The 23,708-nt window shown below is 45.7% G+C and overlaps 1 protein-coding gene across 8 annotated transcripts in view; it reads right to left on the bottom strand.

The window, feature by feature from the left end:
* Window positions 1-16,285: 16,285 nt before the first annotated feature.
* The window catches only part of CIT (citron rho-interacting serine/threonine kinase), a 155,903-nt gene continuing 148,480 nt past the window's right edge, over window positions 16,286-23,708 (bottom strand). For 5 of the 8 annotated variants that reach the window (XM_040416520.1, XM_040416521.1, XM_040416523.1 and 2 more), the window contains 8 exons: window positions 22,102-22,194; window positions 21,897-22,020; window positions 19,289-19,417; window positions 19,118-19,198; window positions 18,857-18,935; window positions 18,599-18,778; window positions 18,189-18,489; window positions 16,286-17,468 (listed from right to left, as the gene is read on the bottom strand). In XM_040416520.1, coding sequence (XP_040272454.1) covers window positions 17,445-17,468; window positions 18,189-18,489; window positions 18,599-18,778; window positions 18,857-18,935; window positions 19,118-19,198; window positions 19,289-19,417; window positions 21,897-22,020; window positions 22,102-22,194 — 1,011 coding nt within the window. In that variant the 3' untranslated portion in view covers window positions 16,286-17,444. The remainder of the gene's footprint in view (window positions 17,469-18,188; window positions 18,490-18,598; window positions 18,779-18,856; window positions 18,936-19,117; window positions 19,199-19,288; window positions 19,418-21,896; window positions 22,021-22,101; window positions 22,195-23,708) is intronic. The other 3 variants (XM_040416522.1, XM_040416525.1, XM_040416526.1) reach the window with 1 other exon arrangement.

Genomic DNA, 23,708 nt, shown 5'->3' with positions numbered 1-23,708 from the left:
TTGGCACGCCCAGGTCCAGTTGATTGACTTTCGAGTTCTCTTCATCGTCCTGTAAATCCCGCGCCTGCGCTGTCCCGTTTAGTATTCGGCTCAGTGAGTGAGGGACACGCTCCTGCTGCTGGCTTCCTCACTGCGCCGAAGGAAGGAAGCCGGCAGCAGGAGCACGTCCTTCACTCACTGAGCCTGCGCCAAATACTAAACTGAACGGCGCGGAATTTACAGGACACTAATGCCTCGTATCCACTGAGAGGATCGGTTCGGGTCGGCACAGTTTGGAAGATTTTTAATGGTCCGGTCTATTTAGGTGAGCATTTTCACTGCAACTCGGGCCGCCGGGTCCATACGTGGTTTAGAAAAAAAATGCGTAGCGTGACGTCACACTAGTGCGACAACAAACGCGACGCTACAAACAACAAAGATGGAGGTCATCCAGCAGCTCGTGTTTTATGTTGTGCTTACGTTTGACGTTATTCAGGCCGCCAATCAGGAGAATGTATTGTGTGACGCAAGTAGCTCCGCCCTAACCGAACCGTTCCATTTTTCTATGGCCCTACATCTGAAGCAGGACCCTGAATAGTGCGGTACTGTTCGCTTGTATGGATCGCTTTCATAGTGGAAAGACCCAAAATAGCGAACCGTACCGTACCGAACCGATCCGCTCAGTGGAAACGAGGCATTAGGAGAACTTGAAAGTCAATCAACTGGACTTGGGCGTGCCAAAGAGTGCGTAGACTGAGCCTCTAGGTGCTGAAGCAACGCCCTAATAGCACCTAGAGGCTCATTAGCATATTTTAAGTCTTTAAGAAAACAGCAGCAGGCAATTTGCGGTCCCCAAAGCACGGGCAACATCCGTGCGGTGCCTGGGACGATTAAGATCCATTCAACTTGAATGGGTCCGTGATCCGTCCGCACTGTAAAAAAAAAAAATAGAACATGTTCTAGTTTTTTGCAGTGCAGAGACACTGACAGAAACACCACGGAAGCTCCGTAGTGCTTCTGTTCCGCACCTCTCGGATTGCGGACCCATTCAATGCGGGCTGCAATACAGCAGCGCCCGTGTGCATGAGGCCTTAGTATTTTTAATTTTTTTTTCCCTTTCGGTGGGAAACAGGGAAAACTGTGCTTCCCTGTTGTACCTAGTTGTCAGAGTAAATTATATTGTCCGCCCTACCCCTTCCACCTCTACCGCCAAGAAGGCAATGGGGAACAGAGCTATGACGCTCCTTTATTAAAGGGAACCTGTCACCTGGATTTTGGGTATAGAGCTAAGGACATGGGCTGCTAGATTGCCGCTAGCACATCCGCAATACCCAGTCCCCATAGCTCTCTGTGCTTTTATTGTGTCAAAAAAACAATTTTAAAGACTTGTAAATTAATTTTAGATGAGTCCTGTCTCCAAGATGAGTCCAGTGTTCTCTGAGTCCAGCCATGCCCCGCCTCCTCCGAATCTCCTCCTTGCTACCTGACGTCACAAAGCTAGAGCGCTGTAATCTCGCGATGCGTGAGCTAGCGCATGCGCAGTTTGTTCCCTGAGGCTGATGCCAGCACAGGGAAGGAACACTATGCCGACACTGCACTACCTTTGGGATGTCTGGGAGCAAGGAGGAGATTCGGAGTATGCTGTGCTGGGCTCCGGAAACATTAGTAGCCTCATTTACAAATATATATAAAATCGTTTTTCTCGTACTTTTATCCATTGGGGGACACAGACCATGGGTATAGCTTAGAGGTATTAGTAGGAGGGAGACTATGTAAATACAAAAGAGCTCCTCCTCCTCGGGCTATACCCCCCGACTCCACCAGGAGGAACTCAGTCTTTGCTTAGTGTCCGGTGAAGGAGGTTGACACGCTACACTATCTCTACTCCGGTTTGTTATTTTCTTTCTAGATGGGGACACAGGTCGGCATGGCGCCTTCCTGGTCCCCCATGGAGTGCCCGCCGCCGCCGTCTTTGGACGTTGCCAGGCTTCCTCCATTATCCCCCCGAGAAGGCAAGTGGATCCGGGCTCGACCTGTTAGCTCCGGCATCCCACCAGCTCCTGGGTCACCTGCTGCCACCCTCCGCCAGAGCACTGCACTCCTGGGCAGTCGGAAGTCTGAAGAGGTGCATCCCTGCTGGTCCTGGAGTCGAGGGAGAAGATCTGCAGGAGCAGATAAGTATGAAGCTGCAAGGCAGCCATGTCCTCTGTGTCCTCCCTCCCTCTGCACTAAAGACCTATGGGCCTCCTGGGTGAAGGGGATCTGGGTGTCATTGCTTGTTCTGTCTGGGGTGCAAGGGTCTGGAGGCACTTAGCTGGGCAGGCGTCTCTTGACGCTCCTGCTCCTTATGGCTTTCTTTGGCAGCATATCATTTTCTATGAAGCGGCTACTCTCTGCAGGCAGCGCACTTCCCCCTCCGGTCTCCGCTCTCTCTGGGCCTTACAACCCCCTTGCTGGGGATGCCATATCATTGTTACTCCCCCGCCTCGCCGGGGGCCATTTTATTCATCTTCTTTAAACCGAGAGCGGAGTGCGTGCTCTTTTCGCGCTCTTATGACGTGGCCGGGGGCGGAGCCTAATCAGCGCTCCGGCTCCTTCCTGATGCTACTGAGAGGCTTCTCTCACTGAACGGCTGCTCCCAGGGGCGGATTAAGTGCATGATAGGCCCGGGGCTGTCTACCCAACTTGGGCCCCTACCTCTATTTTAGTTTAGTTTTTTTTTGTATGAAGAGGCTGCGGTGCTTCATGAGCGCCACAGTCGATTCCTAGGCCATATGACATCTTCAGACTAAAAAGAATACTCCAAATTGGGTCCTAAACTTAAAAATTTGGTCGCCAAATTTAAAATACATATAATTATAATAAAAAAGACATGGAGGAGAATACAGCACCACATACCTCTTACATCCAGTGACAGCTCCTGTCATGTAGACCTTCTCTTTCCTCTTCTCCTCCATTTGACCCAGACCACCATGGCAAATTCTTTCAGCCTCATCTCGTCTCTACAGTTTGTAACACAGACACGTTAGATTTCTCAATTTTTCCATCAACCTCCTCATCCTGGTGTCCCCACAGTGTCATCCTGCTGCCACCCCCAATACTGTGCCCGTTTTGCTCCCCAATGTCCAAGGTACTATACTGCTGAAAAAATTGTGACCCTAATAGACATAATTATAGTCATTTATCAAACTGGTGTAAAGTAGAACTGGATTTCCAAAAGAGCTGTCAAATATGAAAGGTGAGATCTGATTGGCTGCTATGGGCAACTAAGCCAGTTCTGCTTTACACCAGTTTGATAAATTACCCCAAATGTTCCTATAGTGTCCACAGCAGCTATAATGTCCCCTAGAGTGCCTCCAGTAATAATACCACCCTCTATTGTGCTCCAGGCAATAATCCCTGTATAGTGTCCCCAAAAATAATAGAATTGCCCCTACAGTGCCTCCCCAATAGCAACACCCACATATAGTAATTTCCACCACACTGCCCCATATAGTAATCCCCCATAGTAGTTTGCCCCAAACTGCCCCATATAGTAGTTTGCCCCCACACAGTAATTTGCCCCACACTGCCCCCCACATAGTAATTTCCACCACACTGCCCCCACATAGTAATTTGCCCCCACATAGCAATTTCCCCCCACATAGCAATTTCCCCACATAGCAATTCCCCCACACTGTCCCCACATAGCAATTCCCCCACACTGTCCCCACATAGCAATTCCCCACACTGTCCCCACATAGCAATTCCCCCACACTGTCCCCACATAGCAATTCCCCCACACTGTCCCCACATAGCAATTACCCCACACAGCAATTTTCCCCACATAGTAATTTGCCCCCACACTGCCCCATATAGTAATTTGCCCCCACATAGTAGTCCCTCCCATAATAATTTGTCCTCACATTCTCCCCCTCCGCATGTACAGTCGTGGCCAAAAGTTTTGAGAATGACACAAATATTAGTTTTCACAAAGTTTGCTGCTAAACTGCTTTTTAGATCTTTGTTTCAGTTGTTTCTGTGATGTAGTGAAATATAAATACATGCACTTCATACATTTCAAAGGCTTTTATCGACAATTACATGACATTTATGCAAAGAGTCAGTATTTGCAGTGTTGGCCCTTCTTTTTCAGGACCTCTGCAATTCGACTGGGCATGCTCTCAATCTACTTCTGGGCCAATTCCTGACTGATAGCAACCCATTCTTTCATAATCACTTCTTGCAGTTTTTTCAGAATTAGTGGGTTTTTGTTTGTCCACCCGCCTCTTGAGGATTGACCACAAGTTCTCAATGGGATTAAGATCTGGGGAGTTTCCAGGCCATGGACCCAAAATGTCAAAGTTTTGGTCCCCGAGCCACTTAGTTATCACTTTTGCCTTATGGCACGGTGCTCCATCGTGCTGGAAAATGCATTGTTCTTCACCAAACTGTTGTTGGATTGTTGGAAGAAGTTGCTGTTGGAGGGTGTTTTGGTACCATTCTTTATTCATGGCTGTGTTTTTGGGCAAAATTGTGAGTGAGCCCACTCCCTTGGATGAGAAGCAACCCCACACATGAATGGTCTCAGGATGCTTTACTGTTGGTATGACACAGGACTGATGGTAGCGCTCACCTTTTCTTCTCCGGACAAGCCTTTTTCCAGATGCCCCGAACAATCGGAAAGAGGCTTCATCGGAGAATATGACTTTGCCCCAGTCCTCAGCAGTCCATTCACCATACTTTCTGCAGAAGATCAATCTGTCCCTGATGGTTTTTTTGGAGAGAAGTGGCTTCTTTGCTGCCCTTCTTGACACCAGGCCATCTTCAAAAAGTCTTCGCCTCACTGTGCGTGAAGATGCGCTTACACCTGCCTGCTGCCATTCCTGAGCAAGCTCTGCACTGGTGCCACTCCGATCCCGCAGCTGAATCTTCTTTAGGAGACGATCCTGGCGCTTGCTGGACTTTCTTGGAAGCCCTGAAGCCTTCTTAACAAGAATTGAACCTCTTTCCTTGAAGTTCTTGATGATCCTATAAATTGTTGATTGAGGTGCAATCTTAGTAGCCACAATATCCTTGCCTGTGAAGCCATTTTTATGCAACGCAATGATGGCTGCACGCGTTTCTTTGCAGGTCACCATGGTTAGCAATGGAAGAACAATGATTTCAAGCATCACCCTCCTTTTAACATGTCAAGTCTGCCATTTTAACCCAATCAGCCTGACATAATGATCTCCAGCCTTGTGCTCGTCAACATTCTCACCTGAGTTAACAAGACTATTACTGAAATGATCTCAGCAGGTCCTTTAATGACAGCAATGAAATGCAGTGGAAAGGTTTTTTTGGGATTAAGTTAATTTTCATGGCAAAGAAGGACTATGCAATTCATCTGATCACTCTTCATAACATTCTGGAGTATATGCAAATTGCTATTATAAAAACTTAAGCAGCAACTTTTCCAATTTTTATGTAATTCTCAAAACCTTTGGTCACGACTGTACTCGATGTCTCTTAATATGTCCTACTGTATGTCCCCCACATGTCCCCAAAGTAGGCACATGAAATAAAAAAAAATGAAAAGCTAAATACTCACCTAGGCTATGTCCAGGGCCAGGCTCGCAGAGGAAGGTGGGATGAGGTAGTGCTGTGTCCCGTCACAGGCGTGCGATGACGTCATCACACATGCCTGTGCCGGGATTTCACTACCGCATAGGCCTCAGGCCTATGTGTGGCCTGAAGCCTATGGCGGTGATCGGCGATGGGACAGGGAGCTATGCGCTCCCGTGCCCCGCCGCAGTATGTGGGCGTTCAGGTCGGCGTTGGGCCCCCCAGCGGTGCTGGGCCCGGGGCTGCTGACCCGAACGTCCCTATTGTAATCCGCCACTGGCTGCTCCCCCGCTCCTCTCTGGGTTTGTGCTTACGCTGTTACCTGAGCGGTAGGACTTTTTCATCACTCTTTGTGAGGGATCATCATGCCTAAGCCTAAGTCCGTTAGAGCTCTTCTCAGACCCCAATAGGGTCCTGTATGGAGTGTCTGCTCCCACTTTCGTTCAGGTACCTGTGCCTCCTGCCCTGCTCCTGGACAGAATCACCCTTCTCCCCCTTCTCTTGCCCAGTCCAGCCCCCCCCCCGGTCACTGCGGAGTCTGCGGCTCCCGCTTGGGCATCTGCCATGTCCTGCGCGGCCACTGATTTGGCCCTGTTCGCCAGGGCAGCCATGTCTTTTATGGAACGTATGTCCGTTTCCAATCCTCCGGCGACAACTACTCCGTCCCCTCACAGTGGTTCCCGCAGAGGACGCCTGACTACTAAGAGGCAGCGTGAGCGACAGCATCCCTCCTCGGATGACTCCGCTTCTCCCCCTCGGCTAGAGGCTTGCTCAGACTCCTCTCCCCCCGCTAGGGAGCGCAGGTCTGAAGGATAATTGTCCGACTCGGACAAGGTCACGGAGAGAGACCTTCCGCCAAAGCTCTCCACCATGGTGGCTGATCTAGTAGTGGCTGTCTGTGACACCTTTAATCTCCAAGGGGATTCTCCTCCTTCCACTAGGAGAGAGTTCGCCCCTTTTTCCTCCCAAATAACCGGAGGCTGCTGTCTTTCCGGTCAATGAGGACGGCTCGGACGAGCCATGTTCTTTTTGGATTATAGGGCATTTTCAAATCCTGTGACGCCAACCACGGTGGTTTTTTTCCACAGAAGACGCCCAACTACTAACGGAGCGTGAGCGGCAGTATCCCTCCTCGGATGACTCCGTCTCTCCCCCCCCCCTCACCTAGAAGCGCGTTCGTACAACTCTCCCCTCCCCCTTAGGGAGCGCAAGTCTGAAGGGGAATTGTCCGGCTCTGACCAGGTCATGGAGCGGGACCCCTCGCCTAAGCTCTCCACTATGTGGCTGACTTAGTGGCGACTGTCCGAGACACCTTTATTCTCCAGGGAGATTCTCCTCCTTCCACGGGTACAGGAGTTGCCCCCTTTTTCCGTCCAGGAAGCGGAGACTACCGCATTCCCGGTCCATGAGGGTTTTTTCGCTGTCATATCCACGGCCTGGGGCCGTCCTAACAAGGTTCTCGACCACCAAGCGCATGAATACACTTTCTCCTTTCCCTGCTGACGGCAAGGAGAGGTGTCTCCTCCCCCTAAGGTGGATACCCCGGTGGCCGGACTAGCCAGTTATACGGCCCTCCCTGTCTTAGACAGTTCCTCTTTGCAAGGACGCTGTAGACCGGCACATAGACTATCCTTCCAGGTCCATTTTTCACTGGCAGGCTCATAGACTATCCTTCCAGGTCCATTTTTCACTGGCAGGCGCGTACCTGCGACCTACCTTTGTCTCAGCAGGGGAGGCCAGTGCTCTCTCGGTGTGGTTGCAACGCCACCACCAAGAACTGGCGGAACTAGATGCGTCTACTGACACACTGGATTTGGTTCTCCAGATGTCTCAGGCTTCTAAGCTTCTTTGCAAAGCTTCTGGGGCATTGTTTCCCTCTTTGCCTGCATGTTAGCCATCTCTGTCATTCAGCGCAGAGAGGTCTGATTAAAGGTGTGGGTCGTCAGACGCATCCACCAAGTGTTCCCTCACTAATCTCCCCCTTGGGGTTTTCTGACCTTATGGGGATCAGCTAGACGAGTTCATCTCTGCATGCCTTTTCTCATCTGAAAGGCCGTCGCTTGCTTCCTCCGCTGGAGGTATCAGGTCGTCCGCAATGAGGTCCGCCTTCAAACCAGCCTTCCTGGCGCTAGAGGGCCCAGTCAGCTCGTCCTGCTGCTACTAAGCCTATCTGCATGTCCCGATCGCGGAATCCCACCAACGATTCCTGCGTTTCGCCATTGGGGGTCGACATTGTCAGTTTGTCGCCCTTCCTTCGGGTTAGCGACCACCCCTCGGGTCCTTACCAAGGTCCTGAACCGCTCATGGTGCTTCTTCGTACCAGGGACATTCCTTTGCTGCCCTATCGGGACGATATCCTGATAAAGGCCCCCTCTCTACCGCAGGCCGAGGACAGCGTCCGGATCACTGTTCAGACGGAGACTTATTGGCACTCTCCTTTTGGATAGAGAGCTAGTGTAACATGTCTCAGGCTGCCACTGTGATATATGCTGATGGTACCTGTCTCACAGATAGGACATTGGCTTGCACATACCTTGCTTATGGCATATATCTGGAACAGTTCGGCTGGCTGATAAATCTCCCAAACTCCTGCCTCTTCCCGTCCCAGAAGCTCTCCTTCCTGGGGATGATTTTGGACATCTCAGCCGCCAGAGTATTCCTGCCAGCCTTCAAGTCCTCCCAGATCCGGGGGCAGTGTCGCATATGTTGCGCTCCCCGTGCCTCTCCATACGGGAATGCATGCGGGTCCTGGGTCTTATGGTAGTCTCTTTCGAGGCCGTTCCAGATGCTCAGTTTTCACACTCCCTGTGGCAACAGGAGATCCTTTCCCTCTGGGACGAGACCTCTCGGGGTCTGGACGATAGCATCTGCTTGTCTGAGCGGGTTCGGGCAGCTCTCCCTTGGGTGGCTGTCCCCGATGAACTGAGGTCGGGGAGATCTTTTCTCCCATTCTCCTGGACGATCATCACCACCGATGCCAGCCTCCTGGGTTGGGGCGGCGTTCTCCAGTCTCACACGGTTCAGGGGGTTTGGTCGGCAGCGGAATCTCGCCTTCCGATCAACATTCTGGAGCTGAGGGCGATTTTTTCCACTCCCTCGCCCATTGGACTTCTCTCCTTGATGAGGATCCAATCGGACAGTGCCTCGACTGTGGTCTACATCAACCATCAGGGCGGGATCCGCGGCCGGATGGTGGTGCAGGAGGTGACGAGAATTCTGACGTAGGTGGAGTTGCACGTTCCGGTGTCATCAGCAGTTTCCATTCCAGGAGGGGGCAACTGGACAGCGGACTTTCTAGGCCGCATCAAGGTGGATCCAGGCATGTGGTCTCTGAATCCAGATGTATTAGAAGAAATCTGCCACAGATGGAGCCGTCCGGATGTGGACTTGATGGCGTCTAGGCTCAACAACAAGCTCCCGGTGTCCCTGACTCGCTCCCGGGATCCGAAGGCGTACGGGGTGGACGCGCTGGTGTCTCCATGGCAGGACTTCAGTCTCCTCTATGTCTTCCCTCCGCTCTTTCTACTACATACGCAAGATCGGGGCGGAAGGGATTCCGACCGTTCTCATCGCCCCAGAGTGGCCTCGCCCTGCGTGGTTCTCAGAGGTGGCTCGATTGTGGCGGAAGCCCCATGGCCTCTTCCCGACAGAAGGGATCTACTGTCTCAGGGCCCGCTCTTCCACCGGAATTTACGGCCTCTTCGTTTAGGGGCGTGGCTGTTGGACCCACCATCCTGATGTAGAGGGGGTTCTCTGATTCAGTGATTAGAACCACGGTTACTATCGTACCTGGAAGGCCTTCCTGACTTTTTGTGAGACCTCGGGGTTCCCTCCCCTTCGTTTTTACATCCCGGTGGTGCTGTCTTTTTCTTCAGTCCGGGCTTGAGATGGGACTGTCGTTGAGTTCCCTGAAAGGTCAGGTTTCGGAGCTGGCCGTCTTCTTTCAGAAGTCCCTTGCTCTTATGGGTCCTGTGAAGACCTTTCTTCAGGGGGTGACACTTTCGATTCCCCCGTATGTTCCCCCCTTGCCTCCTTGGGATCTTAAATTGGTCCTGCGAGCTCTGCAGATGGCCCCCCTTCGAGCCTCTTAGAGAGGTCTCCCTGATTTTCTCACCCGGAAGGTGGTCTTCCTTGTGGTCATATCTTCCATCAGACAGGTGTCGGAGCTGACTGCTCTTCCGGCCAGGAGCCTTTTTTCTGGTTTTTCCCCAGGACGAGGTTGTGCTCCGTCTGGTTCCCTTCTTTTTGCCCAAGGTGGTCTCTCCCTTCCACCTGTGGTTTAATACCTGCAGGCCGTTCAGTTTAGACAGTTTAACATGAGACCCCTTCAAAGGGCATCGCCATTGATCTGCAAAGTCCCTGAACCATTCCATCCTTCTACCTCGGAGTACGGGCAAAGCACTGAAGTGGTGAACACCCTCTAAGGCTGGGTTCCCATCTGAGCATATTTGATAAGCGCTTTTTACAGGTGTTTTTATCGGGCGTTTTTGAGGCATATTTTGGGGCACTTTTGTATTTGTGTGATTGAACACAGAGGCATCCAATGAATCTATGGGCGGGAACGCGCGACAATACGCCCCAAAGAAGCTCCTGTACTTCTTGGGGCGTAGGGCGTTTTACAGCGCGTTCGTAGGCGCTGTAAAATGCTCAGGTGAGAACCATGCCCATAGGCAAACATTGGTTTTTGCCTGTTGAGGGTTTTACAGCGCGTAGGAACGCGCTGTAAACCTAGCCTGACATAGGACCTGGAAGTCCTTCTTCCACTGGTGAGAGGAATGTCAACTCCCTCCTTTCTTTCTCCCTCTCTATTATCCTATCTTTTCTGCAGCATGGCTTGGACTTACCCTACTTGGCTCCACCCTATCACCCCCCAATGCCATGGCAGCTTAAACCCTTCCCATTGTGAACAATTTTATTTTATCATTTCTTACTCCCTGCGCCTTTACAGCACTCACTGTGCAGTAAATGACATTCCCTTTATTCTGTGGGTCAGTATGCTTACAGTGATGCCTAATTTACAGTGAAACTTTTGTTTCAATACTTAAAAAAAAATAATGTTTTTCTTTGCAACACCATATTCTGACATCCATAACTTTTTGTATCTGTCTATCGAGCTGTGCAAGGGCTCATTTTTTGTGGTCCAACGTGCAGTTTTTAATGCTAATGTTTTTCGGGTATGTATGACTTTTTGATCATTTTAGTAGTATAGAGTGAGTCAAAAGTCGCAGAACAGACTTTCATTTCAGAGACTAAAGGGAAAATAATACCCTAGCAAGTAATGGCTGAGGGGGCCTATCTTTTAGGCTATGTCTGGAACATGGCCGCCATCTTAAATCAAGGGCAAATTTTTCCAATAGGATGGAGGTCATGTAGCATATCAAGGAAGACTAGAATTTTCTCAGAAATCGTTTGTCACAATCCGATGTACAATATCTCGTGTGGTTCAAAAGTTATCAAAACAGAAAGTTAAAAACGTCAAAGTTCTGGGTTTAGCAATTGAACATGTCAAATAGCTGTGCATCCCACGGAACGTTCCCGGATGTTGTTGCAACTTTGTGTTGATAACTTTTGAACCACAAGACATTGCAAATCTGATTGTGGAAATACATTTCTGGTCTTCTTTGATATGCTACATGACCCCCTTCCCATTGGAAAAATTTGTCTTTGATCCAATATGGCGGCTTTCAAGATGGCAGCCATGTTTCAGACAGCCTACAATATACGCCCCTCATCCACTACTTGCTGGGGTTTTCAGATATTTCATTTTCCCTAAAGGGTGTCTGGCAACTTTTGACTCTCCATGTATATGCAAGTGCTGGAGTGTAGTGTGCCTCTCACCCCCTAGGAAGCTTTTCAAGTAGAGGCAACCAGTCTTGCACACATTGTAGAACAGGTTGCTTGTGGTCATTTTAAATTATTCCTGGAGAATCCCTTTAAATTTGGACTCCAACTCCCCTTTGAAACCTGCAGTCACATGACACTGACTATCCGAGGTACAATGATATGGCATCACATTCCATCTACCGATCATGTGACCTCCAGTGGTTGTCCCTTAGACTGAGCATGCTAGGTTAGCAAGTGATTTATTGAGACCGGCACTTTGAGTGTGTCGCTCAAGTGTGCCTGCACTACTGAAATTTGCCAATTACTCAAAAACTCCACACACTGCATCTAAGGCCTCTTTCACACAAGCGTGTCCGGATGCGTTGCGGCAAACCCGCGCGAGTAGGTACGCAATTGCAGTCAGTTTTGACTGCGATTGCGTTCCGTTGTTCAGTTTTTATCGCGTGGGTGCAATGCCTTTTGCACGCGAGTGATAAAAAACTGAATGTGGTACCCAGACCCAAACTTCTTCACAGAAGTTCAGGTTTGGGTTCAAGGTTGTGTAGATTGTATTGTTTTCCCTTATAACACAGAGGGGTTAGCTGGAGGGGTTAAAAAAAATGTAACTCACCTTAATCCACTTGTTCGCGCAGCCGGCATTTCTTCTGTCTTCTTTTGTGAGGAATAGGACCTTTGATGACGTCACTACGCTCATCACATGATCCATCACCATGGTGATGGAACAAGTGGATTAAGATGAGTTAAATTTTAATTTTTTTTACCCCTCCAGTCCTATTGTACTATGCATTCTGTATTCAGAATGCTATTATTTTCCCTTATAACCATGTTATAAGGGAAAATAATAAAGATCGGGTCCCCATCCCGATCGTCTCATAGCAACCGTGCGTAAAAATTGCACCGCATCCGCACTTGCTTGCGATTTTCACGCAGCCCCATTCACTTCTATGGGGCCTGCGTTGCGTGAAAAACGCACAAAATAGAGCTTGCTACGATTTTCACGCAACGCACAAGTGATGCGTGAAAATCACCGCTCATGTGCACAGCCCCATAGAAATGAATGGGTCCGGATTCAGTGCGGGTGCAATGCGTTTAACTCGCGCATTGCACCCGCGCGGAAAACTTGCCTGTGTGAAAGGGGCCTTAAGGGGTAGGGCAATCAATGAGGGTGGTCACATGATCCCTCTATCATCAAGACCTTGTCAGGCCTCTTTGACATCGTTCTGTCTTACCAATTCTTTATTCAAGGCGGTCCCTGTAAGAGCCTGGTGGCCACTATTGCCTAGTGGATCAGACTGGCCACTGGTGAGACCAAGGGCAGGATGTCCTTATCTTGGGTCACAACTCATTCAACTAGGGTGGCTGGTGGGTCATCAGGCATCTTTTGTTAAAGGGAACCTGTCACCGGGATTTTGGGTATAGAGCTGAGGACATGGGTTGCTAGATGGCCGCAGCACATCCACAATATCCAGTCCCCATAGCTCTGTGTGCTTTTATTGTGTAAAAAAAACAATTTGATACATATGCAAATTAACCTAAGATGAGTCAGAGCTTGAAAATATGACTCTTCTCTGGTCACACAAGTAAGAAAGGTTCCCTTTAAGGTGTGCAAGGCAATGAGGTCTTCGCGCTACACCTTCCCCAGATTGTGCCTACTTTCACATCCTCAGATGCTACTCTGAATCACAAGGTTCTGCAGGCCACAGTACCCTAAGCATCAGCAGGGTGAACTTTTTCTTGATTTTTTTTTTTTGTACCACTTTAAAATATGCTATGTGCTGTGTTTTTTTTTTTGTTTTTTTTGGTATGCTATTCATCAGTACTAGGTTTTCTGTTTCCTTTTTATGCAGGTGTTAGTGTTTTTTTTTTTTACGTGGACGGTTTGTTTTTGTTGGCTTCTCCTACGGTTTGAATACAAACTGATTAGCTTATTGTCCGCCTCCTAGTTGAAGCAGCTTTACCCAAGGTTCTGTGCCCCTCAATAAACTCAGCGAGAAAGAGATTTTACAAGTAACCCAAATTTTTTTAATTTTTAGCATGTCTCCCTTAAAGGTGTTAGCCAGTTTCCAATATTGATGACCTATCCTCAGGATTGGTCATCAATATCAGATTGGCAGGGGTCTGACTCCCAGCACCCCCACTGATCAGCTGTTTGAAGCAAGCGCTGTATTCCCTTTACTGTTTACCTGCTTGCCATTACATGACTTGCATCATCCCTCTATATGCAGATCACACATAACAGCGATCTGAGTTTCTTGCACACAGATAAAATGCCTCTCACCACAATTTCCAATAAAAATGAAAGGAGATGCGTCACTAAAAATTGTATCTGTCAGTTAAAACCAGATGGTGAGATTTTTTTTTCTAATTTGTTATTTTCTGGCTGCAGATTTTTTTAGGCCCCATTCACACGACCATATTTTTGGTCTGCATTTTTTGAGGATTGGATGTGGACTTTCCACAGTCCCGCAAAAAAGATGTCCTATTCTTGTCCGTTTTGCAGGCAAGAATAGACATTGTTACAATGGGTCAGAACAAAAACCTGGATGCAACATGGATGTCATCAGTATTTTTTGTGGTTCTGCAAACAAAAAAATACATACGGTCATGTGAATGCGCCCTAATTATTTTATTTCCTGAACATGATTATGAGGGCGGCCATCTTGCTTGAGCTGTTCTTAACAGCATTTAGAAAGCATTAAGAAAATTGCTTTACGGCAGCCTCATGGTCCATACACACAATGGTCAGGAGGGGACCTTTTGACTTCTGTGGGAGAGTTTTCTGGGCATGCCCTGTGACCTGTGCAGAAGTCATTGTACAAGGAAAGAATAGATACGTTTTTACAATCATCTATTGTGGATCCTGTCGAATCTATACACAGAGATGATATCCTTGCAGGCAGGATTCGAATGACAGATAAGCAGTTAACTGCAGTAAAGTGATCTGTACAGACCAAGAAGTGGCGCCTATTGTTAGGCTTAGTGGCCAGTGGGAAAACTGCAGTGTTTTATGTTTTTTGTTTAAATATAGATATTGACATGGAAAATTGAAAATAACCAAAAAGTTTTTTTTAAATGTTAGGAACATAAAAACGTGATTTTAACAATAGGTCATTTTCTGATGACACATTCCCTTTAAGGACTCCTTTTCACATCTTAGTTGGGAAGCGGTTAACCACATTTCCTCTTTTACTATTCTCTATCATTTCAGTGTTCTACTGATGAAAATTCATCTCCCTGATTGTTATCAGGGTGATAAAGCCATTCTAAAGCTTCATGTCTATGGCTATCATGCAAACCTCCTCTTCCTTGCCATTTTTTATTTTTTTTTACAACTGAATATATGATACTGTAGATATGGTTTGTAAGACATATAAATCTTGACTGCTTATGGATCACAGCATCTCTGAAAATCAGTGATGTACGTGTATCTGCTGTAACATTGAAACCAGGTGACCTGTGACAGTTCAAACGCTGCAGAATCTTCTGCAACTGAACATCAGTTCCATACACCTGAATCAGTTCCATTCATGGTTGCAGAAATCCATGTGCTCGCTGCTCCATTGAAATGAATGGAACAGATTTTTCAGTAGCAGAAAATTCTGCAACAAAATCTGCAGCATGTGAAAGCACCATTAGGGTGCCTTACAGTTCTGGAATGTATTGGATAACACAGACAGCATTATGTAGAACTTTCTTGTCTGAAAGGGGTCTAAGGGTGCCTTCACACGCGGCAGATTTTGTGGCTCAAAAATTCAGCAGCTGAAAATAGATTCCATGCATTTGAATGGGGTGGCAAGAACATGGATTTCTGCTAGCCTCATTAAGATTTTCAGTTGCAGAATTTTCTGCCACAAAATATGCCGTGTGTGAAGGCACCCTTAGACCCCTTTCAGACAAGCAAGTTCCACATAATGCTGTCTGTGTTATCCAATACATTCCAGAACTGTAAGGGTTACATAGCATCATAAATCAATATAATGCTATGTGACCCAGGCAGTGCTGGAAGTTCAGGACGGGAGCTGCCACATACTCACACTGCGAGTCCGCAGCCTGGAACTTGCTTGTCTGAAGAAAAGGGGCCTTAAGGGGTGGGATATAATAGGCAGTAAGTGGGCAGCCAGTTCTTAAAGTTGAAAAAAAAGCCACCTGTAAGTATCAAGAGATTTTGAAAAGAAATTGTGATGGCTACATATCTGGGTTAGAACATCTTCAAAAATGGCAAGTCTTGTGGAGTGGCATGCAGTAGTACCAACATGAGGTTGTCTAAGGACGGTCAACTGATGAACTATCAACAGGTTTATTAGCACCTAAGCCTCAATAATACGTGATGAGTGTTATACTGACCCCTGTCCACCGACAAGAGCACCTACAAAGGGCATGTGAGCATTTGACCTAAACCATGAAAAAAAATAGAAGATGGTGGCCTGGGCTAGATAAATCAATTATTTTTTCACATCATTAGTTATGTACTACCTACCTAAAAATTGTTGCAGACAAAATATACCTCTTTTTGGCAATGGTATTCCCTAATGGCAGTGGTGTCTTTCAGCCAGATGATCCACACTGCAAGAATTGTTCAGGCATGGTGTGAGGAACATAAACCGTTCATGGTGTTGACCTGACAAATTCCCCACAGATCAATCCCATCTAGTTTTTACAACACATCCCACAGAGACAAGTTTATTCTATGAAGGCCCCACCTCGCAACTTACAAGTCTTAAAGGGTTGTCTGGCCTGGGAGCCAACAACCTCATTTCATATATACCATAAAATTAGATTACTACTTTGTGCCTTTGAAACATTGGAAATTAATTGACCACCTTTTTAATTTTGACAAATTAAATTTTTTTACAAAATATACAACCCATGAAGGAAATCTTTCGCCAGCCTAGAATACTTTTCTCCCAGGCCAATATAAATTGAAGTTAGTGCATTTATTGTTTTTTTTTTGCTTAGCAAAGCAGAATAAAAATCAGGCATTCCACACCTCACAATCACCCCTTGCGTTCATACATCAATGGACAGGAGTGTTGTGCTCTCCACACATTTCGCAAAAGGCAAAATTCAAAAATGGACAGTTTACCTTAAAAAAGTAGAAACATATTCAATTTTATGAATATAAACTTTGTGGTAAAGTATGTACAATCCTCATGTATAGTTAGGGAAGCATTGGAAGGGACAGACATCTGCAGTAAATTTTGACTGGGCATAGTCAATCAGCATTACCCAATTACACATATCGATCGTGACATTTACGTAAGTCAAGAGGCTTCCAGAGTGACAGATCTTTCATGCAGTTATGCATCATAGAGAGACAAATATATAGTTACATATATATATGTACATATTCAAAGTCCAGCTTACCACATATACACATGTTATCAGAAGTGGGCAGATTACAAACTTTCTCAGTTGAAAAATGAGAATCCAATATAAGATCTTTATCATTGACACCTATAAAAGATTTAGCACCTTTTCAGACATATTACCCCTGGCACAACAATGTGATGGTTTTCTAAAGCAAAAGTTTTTGACTTTAAGTGAGGTAGCAAAAGCATTAGGAAGTAAGCAGAACAGAATCACGCAGTAACTGGTGAATAAATACGTGGTTGTATAGTGTGAAAGCATTGGCTTTGCCGTGCCTTTACCGGTGATGCTAGAATTAATGCAAAGCTCTATCAAAAATACTTAGCATCATGTAAATCAGAAAGTAGATATACTCTAACATGTTCAATATACAACATTCAATTTTCATTAGCAAATGTAATCAAAGCCTCTACATTGGCCGTTTGTTCTAGAGAGGCAAAATTGACCTAGTACTGTAACAGAAAGAAGAATGTAGCCTAGACTATGGAGGAAGAAACATGGCTTGAAGTATGAGAGGCAGAGCTGCAGTTGGTTAGTGATCTTCACATAGCACAAAATAGTTGTGGAACTTGTCTGCTACAAACAATCAGAATAGAAAAGCATATGCCTGTTCAAACCAGACATAAAGACATTCCCCCGTGTTTCATTTATCTGATGCTGGAGAGCCCTTACACCGAAGACTGGTCCCAAACCTAAAGCAAAAGTAAAACAGATTAGAGGTCGGTACATTTTAGTAGGGACATTTAAAAAGCACATCCTGTAATGATGAGCACAAACACAAGTTCCAGCAGGGAAATAATTCTAGCCAAAGGGCTCAGAATGGGTTAAAAAAAAAAATAATATAGGGATACCGCACAGGTCTCCTGCTCTGATGCTTACCAGGTTTTTGCTGGTCTCTGCACTTTACATTCACAATCTAAGTTCCCTATCAGTATGTCTCTGGAGTGTGGGAGGAAACCCATGCAAACACGGGGAGAACATACAAACTCCATGCAGATGTTGTCCTTGGTCGGATCCAAACCTAGGACCCCATCGCTGCAAGGCACCAGTGCTGACCACTGAGCCACCGGGCTGCCCGCATAAGCTTCTTTTATTTTATCCACTCTGAGCCCTCTGTCAAAAATTGTTCTCTGTTGGACAACCCCTTTAATAATCGTTTAAAATCGATAACATAATAAAAACGTATGAACTATTGTACAAAGAGCCCAACAATTGTTTCCTACACAACCAGACAGGTTGGCTTTCCATTCTGGTGTTTTGCCAGTCTTAGACTGTAGGTGGTGATTTACGGAAGAGTAACGTATTTAATTATTAAATATGTGAAACCTGACAAGAAATGTCCTCTATTTCCATCTATGTACATTATATAAAGTATGGGAATAACCAGGACAGAGCTATGTGCTTTATTATACCTTATTGACTTGAGAAAGTGGCGTTCTTACACCTCCTGCAGGTACACGACCTCTGCTGCCATCTTCAAATAATCTTCCAGGTGACCTTTCCCTTCTGGTGCTTAATAACCTTCCAGGAGACTTTTCTCTTTCCAATGGTCGCCCAGGTGACTTATCCCGGCGCATCTCTGTCCTTCCTTCACGATACCGATGTGGTGTACTGGGTTCACGTACCAGACCTTGACCTTCTCCTGGTACTGGACTGGCTGCTATTCTCTTTGTTATGTGATCATTGTAAGAAGGAGGGCCTCTCTTGTTGGGACTGCCACACAAAAGAAAAAGCTGTAACTATCCCTCAATGTCCCTTTATAATGTGTATGCTCATAATATACCCTCATTCTATATAGCTGTCCAAAGCAAATGAACCTCACCTCCGTGTAGTGGATGGGGCACGATGGAGATCGTTAGCATTATCTTTCACCAGATTGCCCTTACAACAGATCACTCGGAGCTTGTCCTGGTAAACTGATGCCAGATAAATGGCTCCAGAAGAGATGGCTGGCCCCAAATAACGTGGGTTTGGAATATCCAGATGAGCCCTGGCTGGAGCACTGCAATATTATGCTGTGTTGAGTTTACAATTCTACATGATTATTGAAAAAATATACTGGTTAAAGAAGAGGCCTTACCCAAGAGCAGCACGCCCCTGAATCTCAATAACTTCCAAGGAGTTAAAATGAGTCACAAACAAGTAAGGTTCTCGGTATGCTAAAAGAAAACAAAATAGAAAACCCAATGCTGTAAAATGTACGGGCCTCTTATGTAGACACCCGACCATCTTAAAATAAGAATCCTATCCAAGTAACAATTCCTATTAACACTAGGCAATGCTTTGATCTTTATCAGCCTATAATATAAAAAGGCTATGAACACGCTATCAATAAACCTACCAAAAGCAAGAGGCAACCGGCTCCATTTTAGATCATCCGTTCGACTCCGTCTTCCATATGAATCAACAAACACACCAAACTCTAAAAAGAAAATGCACAGTGTTTACTGCACTCTACAATACCAACAGCATAATACATCTAAAAGAAAAAATATTTAAAGCAGACTGTTACCATGGAAACAGAGGAGATACTCCTCCCTCTGTCCTGTGCTGTTCACCTGCATTATAGCAATGGGGAAACTATTGGATGAAGATGCAAACACAGCAGAGGCCAAGGAATGGTCATTTTTATCCAGGAATTCTATAAAAAAAAAACAAAAAAAAAAACAAAAAAAAAAAACATATTAATGGTCTTGAGAGTTTGCCATCTATTCAGTTCATCTAGTAGTCCTGGGGTTATCCCATGATTAATGTAAAAATTGAAAAGCATACATTATATCAGAGATCAGCAACCTGCGGCACTCCTGCTGTGCTGAAACTACAACTCCCTGCATGCACAATAGCTTGGCTGTTCTTGGAACACCCACAGATGTGAATGGTGCATGCTGGGAGCTGGAGTGACGGGGGTTGCTGAACAGTGCATTATACAGTTCATGACAACCTCTTTCTAACAAAGCTAGAACCTTCTCTGTACCTCACATGGATCCAATACTCCAACAAAAATCTTTATTCTCTGGCCCATTAAAAAGGTACATGATGTACACTGTAGTGAAGGTAATCATCTTATCGGTGACTGTAGTTGTGAGTTATAGCCTCCCTCCTGATCCTCAGCTATGTTATGTGACCAACTCTCTGATCTCCAACTGACACAGGACAGGAAGTCAGTTTCTTTTTTCATTCCTATGAGACTGACATTGAGGATCTAATAGGAATACATAGAGAAATTAGCTTTCTGTCAACACATAAGATGCTATGTTATTTGAGAGATTACCTTCACTACAATGTACATCATGTACCAAAACCAAAAAACAATACTCTGTCCTCCTTCTCCTTGACCTGTCCTCTGCCTTTCACACTGTCGACCACTCCCTTCTGTTGCAAACTCTCTCATCTCTTGGCATCACTGACCTGGCCCTCTCCTGGATCACATCATACCTCACAGACCGGACATTTAGCGTCTCCCACTCACACACCACCTCCTCGTCTCATTCCCTCTCTGTTGGTGTCCCGCAAGGCTGGGACATCTCATAGAGTCCCATGGCTTTCAGTATCACTCTTATGCTGACGACACACAAATCTACCTCTCTGGTCCAGACATCACCACGTTATTATCCAGAATCCCACAATGTCTATCTTTTATATCACCCTTCTTTTCCTCTCGCTTTATAAAACTTAACATGGATAAAACAGAATTCATCATCTTTCCCCCATCTTGCTCAAAACAGACCTATCTATCACGATCCATGGTTGCACACTCTCCCCGGTCAACCAAGTCTGCTGCCTTGGAGTGACCTTGGATTCTGCCCTCTCCTTCCGACTGCACATCCAAGCCCTTTCCACCACCTGCCGCCTCCAACTCAAAAACATCTCCTGCATCCGCGCTTTCCTCAACTTTGAATCTGCGAAAATGCTTGTACATGCCCTCATCATCTCCCGCTAGACTACTGCAACGTCCTCCTCTATGGACTTCCATCTTCCACTCTCGCACCGCTCCAATCTATCCTCAACTCTGCTGCCCGACTAATCCACCTCTCACCCTGTTACTCCTCTGCCTGTCCGCTCTGCCAATCCCTTCACTGGCTCCCCATTGCCAAGCGAATTCACTTCAAAGTACTAACAAATTCATACAAGGCCGTCCACAACCTGTCCCCTCCCTACATCTCTGATTTACTTTCCCGATGCATCCCCACACGCAATCTCCGATCCTCACAAGACCTCCTTCTCTCCTCTCCTATTATCACCTCTTCCCACAATCACCTTCTAGATTTCTCCCTTGCATCCCCCATACTCTGGAACTCGCTACCCCAACATATCAGACTCTCACCTACAGTGGAATCCTTCAAAAGAAACCTGAAAACCCACCTCTTCAGACAAGACTACAAGCTACAGTAACCCTTCTGCCTCTATACTGCCATGACCAGCTTCACCCTCACCTACTGTGTCCTTCTCCCATACCATGTAGATTGTAAGCCCTCACGGGCAGGGCCCTCTTTCCTTCTATACCAGTTTGTAACTCGTCTTGTTTATTATTAGTGCAATTGTCTGTATTATGTATGTATACCTCTTTTCATATGTACAGCGCCATGGAATGAATGGCGCTTTAATAATAAATAATAATAATGTACCTTTCTAATGGGCCAGAGAATAAAGATTTTTGTGGGAGTGGTTCTTTAATCACACGCTAATAAAAAAAAGTATTTAGATCCAGGTGCTGGCTCCTCTTCATCTTTTTAGCTGCAGATCTGTCAGTTCCTAAGCTTTTCTTCTGTCATCCAAGATGGCCATTCTGCTCTTAGACTACCTTATGCATACTGTGCATTTGATAGCCCAAGACACTTCTTGCTGCCCTTAGACTGGCCACCACTGCTCGGTGCTGACCAATCCAAGAGCAGGGCTGGACAAGTATGAAGTATCTTGGGCTACCGATGCACAGTGTGCATCCGATAGTCTGAGAAGTGGTCATCTTGGATTAAGAAAATAAGTCTAGATTGGCGGATCAGCAGCTAAAAAGATGAAAATGAGGGCACCATGTAAGTGTTCTGTTCATTCCCCAATTAATGTGAAATTTGTTTTGAACCACAGAGTCACTTTAATTTTCTTTGCATCTGGGAATTAGTCACCATGTAATTTCTCACCCTCCAGAGTATATTGCTTCATCTCAATCTCATAAAATTTGTTGGTTCCAATGATGATGCTGTAGCCAGTAAAATAGATGCAGCTGCAGGGCTCTGATGTCTCAATTTCCTGAAGAAAAACATAATTTAAAATATTAGGCTAGAATTTAACCAAAATTTAGGGAGAGAACATCATAAAATTCACACATACCTTTCTAATGCAAAATTTGCCGAGGCTTTCGTTATATCGTAATATCACAACTTTATTCAGCATTGCAGCACAAATGCATAATCCATTCTCAATCTAGAAAACAGCAGAGGATCATTAAATAAATAAAAAAATCTCAGACATAGAGCCCATTCACTCGACCGTATGTATGAGTCCGCATCCGTTCCGCAATTTTGCGGAAAGGGTGCAGAGCCATTCATTTCAATGGGGCTGCAAAAGATGCGGACAGCACACAGTGTGCTGTCCACATACGTAGTTCAATTCCGCGGCCCCCGTCAAAAATGTAAAGCATGTCCTATTCTTGTCCGCAATTCCGGACAAGAATAAGTATTTTCTAGGATAGTGGCGGCCAAGTGCAGTCCGCATACGGTCGTGTGAACGTAGCCTTAAGCCCCATTCACATGACCATATTTTTGGTCCGCATCCAAACATCTTTTGCAGACTGGATGGGGAGCTATTCATTTCAATGGGGCCACAAAAAATGCAGACTGCACAACGTATGCTCATTCCACAGTCCCACAAAAATAAAAAACTGAACGTCCTATTATTGTCCATTTTGCGGACAACAATGGGCATTGTTACAAAAAAGTATACAACACAAAGTATGATTTCTTGAGAATGTACCCTAAAGGGGTTTTCCAGGTTACAGAGACTGATGACCTAACCTTAGGGTGCTGCCAGACATCCCAGCTATCATGCATTTTAACCACTTCAGCCCCCAGTGCTTAAACACCCTGAAAGACCAGGCCACTTTTTACACTTCTGCACTACACTACTTTCACCGTTTATTGCTCGGTCATGCAACTTACCACCCAAATGAATTTTACCTCCTTTTCTTCTCACTAATAGAGCTTTCATTTGGTGGTATTTCATTGCTGCTGACATTTTTACTTTTTTTGTTATTAATCGAAATTTAACGATTTTTTTGCAAAAAAATTACATTTTTCACTTTCAGTTGTAAAATTTTGCAAAAAAAACGACATCCATATAGAAATTTTGCTCTAAATTTATAGTTCTACATGTCTTTGATAAAAAAAAAATGTTTGGGTAAAAAAAAAATGGTTTGGGTAAAAGTTATAGCGTTTACAAACTATGGTACAAAAATGTGAATTTCCGCTTTTTGAAGCAGCTCTGACTTTCTGAGCACCTGTCATGTTTCCTGAGGTTCTACAATGCCCAGACAGTACAAACACCCCACAAATGACCCCATTTCTGAAAGTACACACCCTAAGGTATTCGCTGATGGGCATAGTGAGTTCATAGAACTTTTTATTTTTTGTCACAAGTTAGCGGAAAATTATGATTCTTTTTTTTTTTTCTTACAAAGTCTCATATTCCACTAACTTGTGACAAAAAATAAAAAGTTCTATGAACTCACTATGCCCATCAGCGAATACCTTGGGGTCTCTTCTTTCCAAAATGGGGTCACTTGTGGGGTAGTTATACTGCCCTGGCATTCTAGGGGCCCAAATGTGTGGTAAGGAGTTTGAAATCAAATTCTGTAAAAAATGACCTGTGAAATCCGAAAGGTGCTCTTTGGAATATGGGCCCCTTTGCCCACCTAGGCTGCAAAAAAGTGTCACACATCT

Source organism: Bufo bufo, chromosome 2, assembly GCF_905171765.1.
Source record: "Bufo bufo chromosome 2, aBufBuf1.1, whole genome shotgun sequence".
Taxonomy (NCBI): domain Eukaryota; kingdom Metazoa; phylum Chordata; class Amphibia; order Anura; family Bufonidae; genus Bufo; species Bufo bufo.
This window is presented reverse-complemented; position numbering and strand designations above follow the sequence as displayed.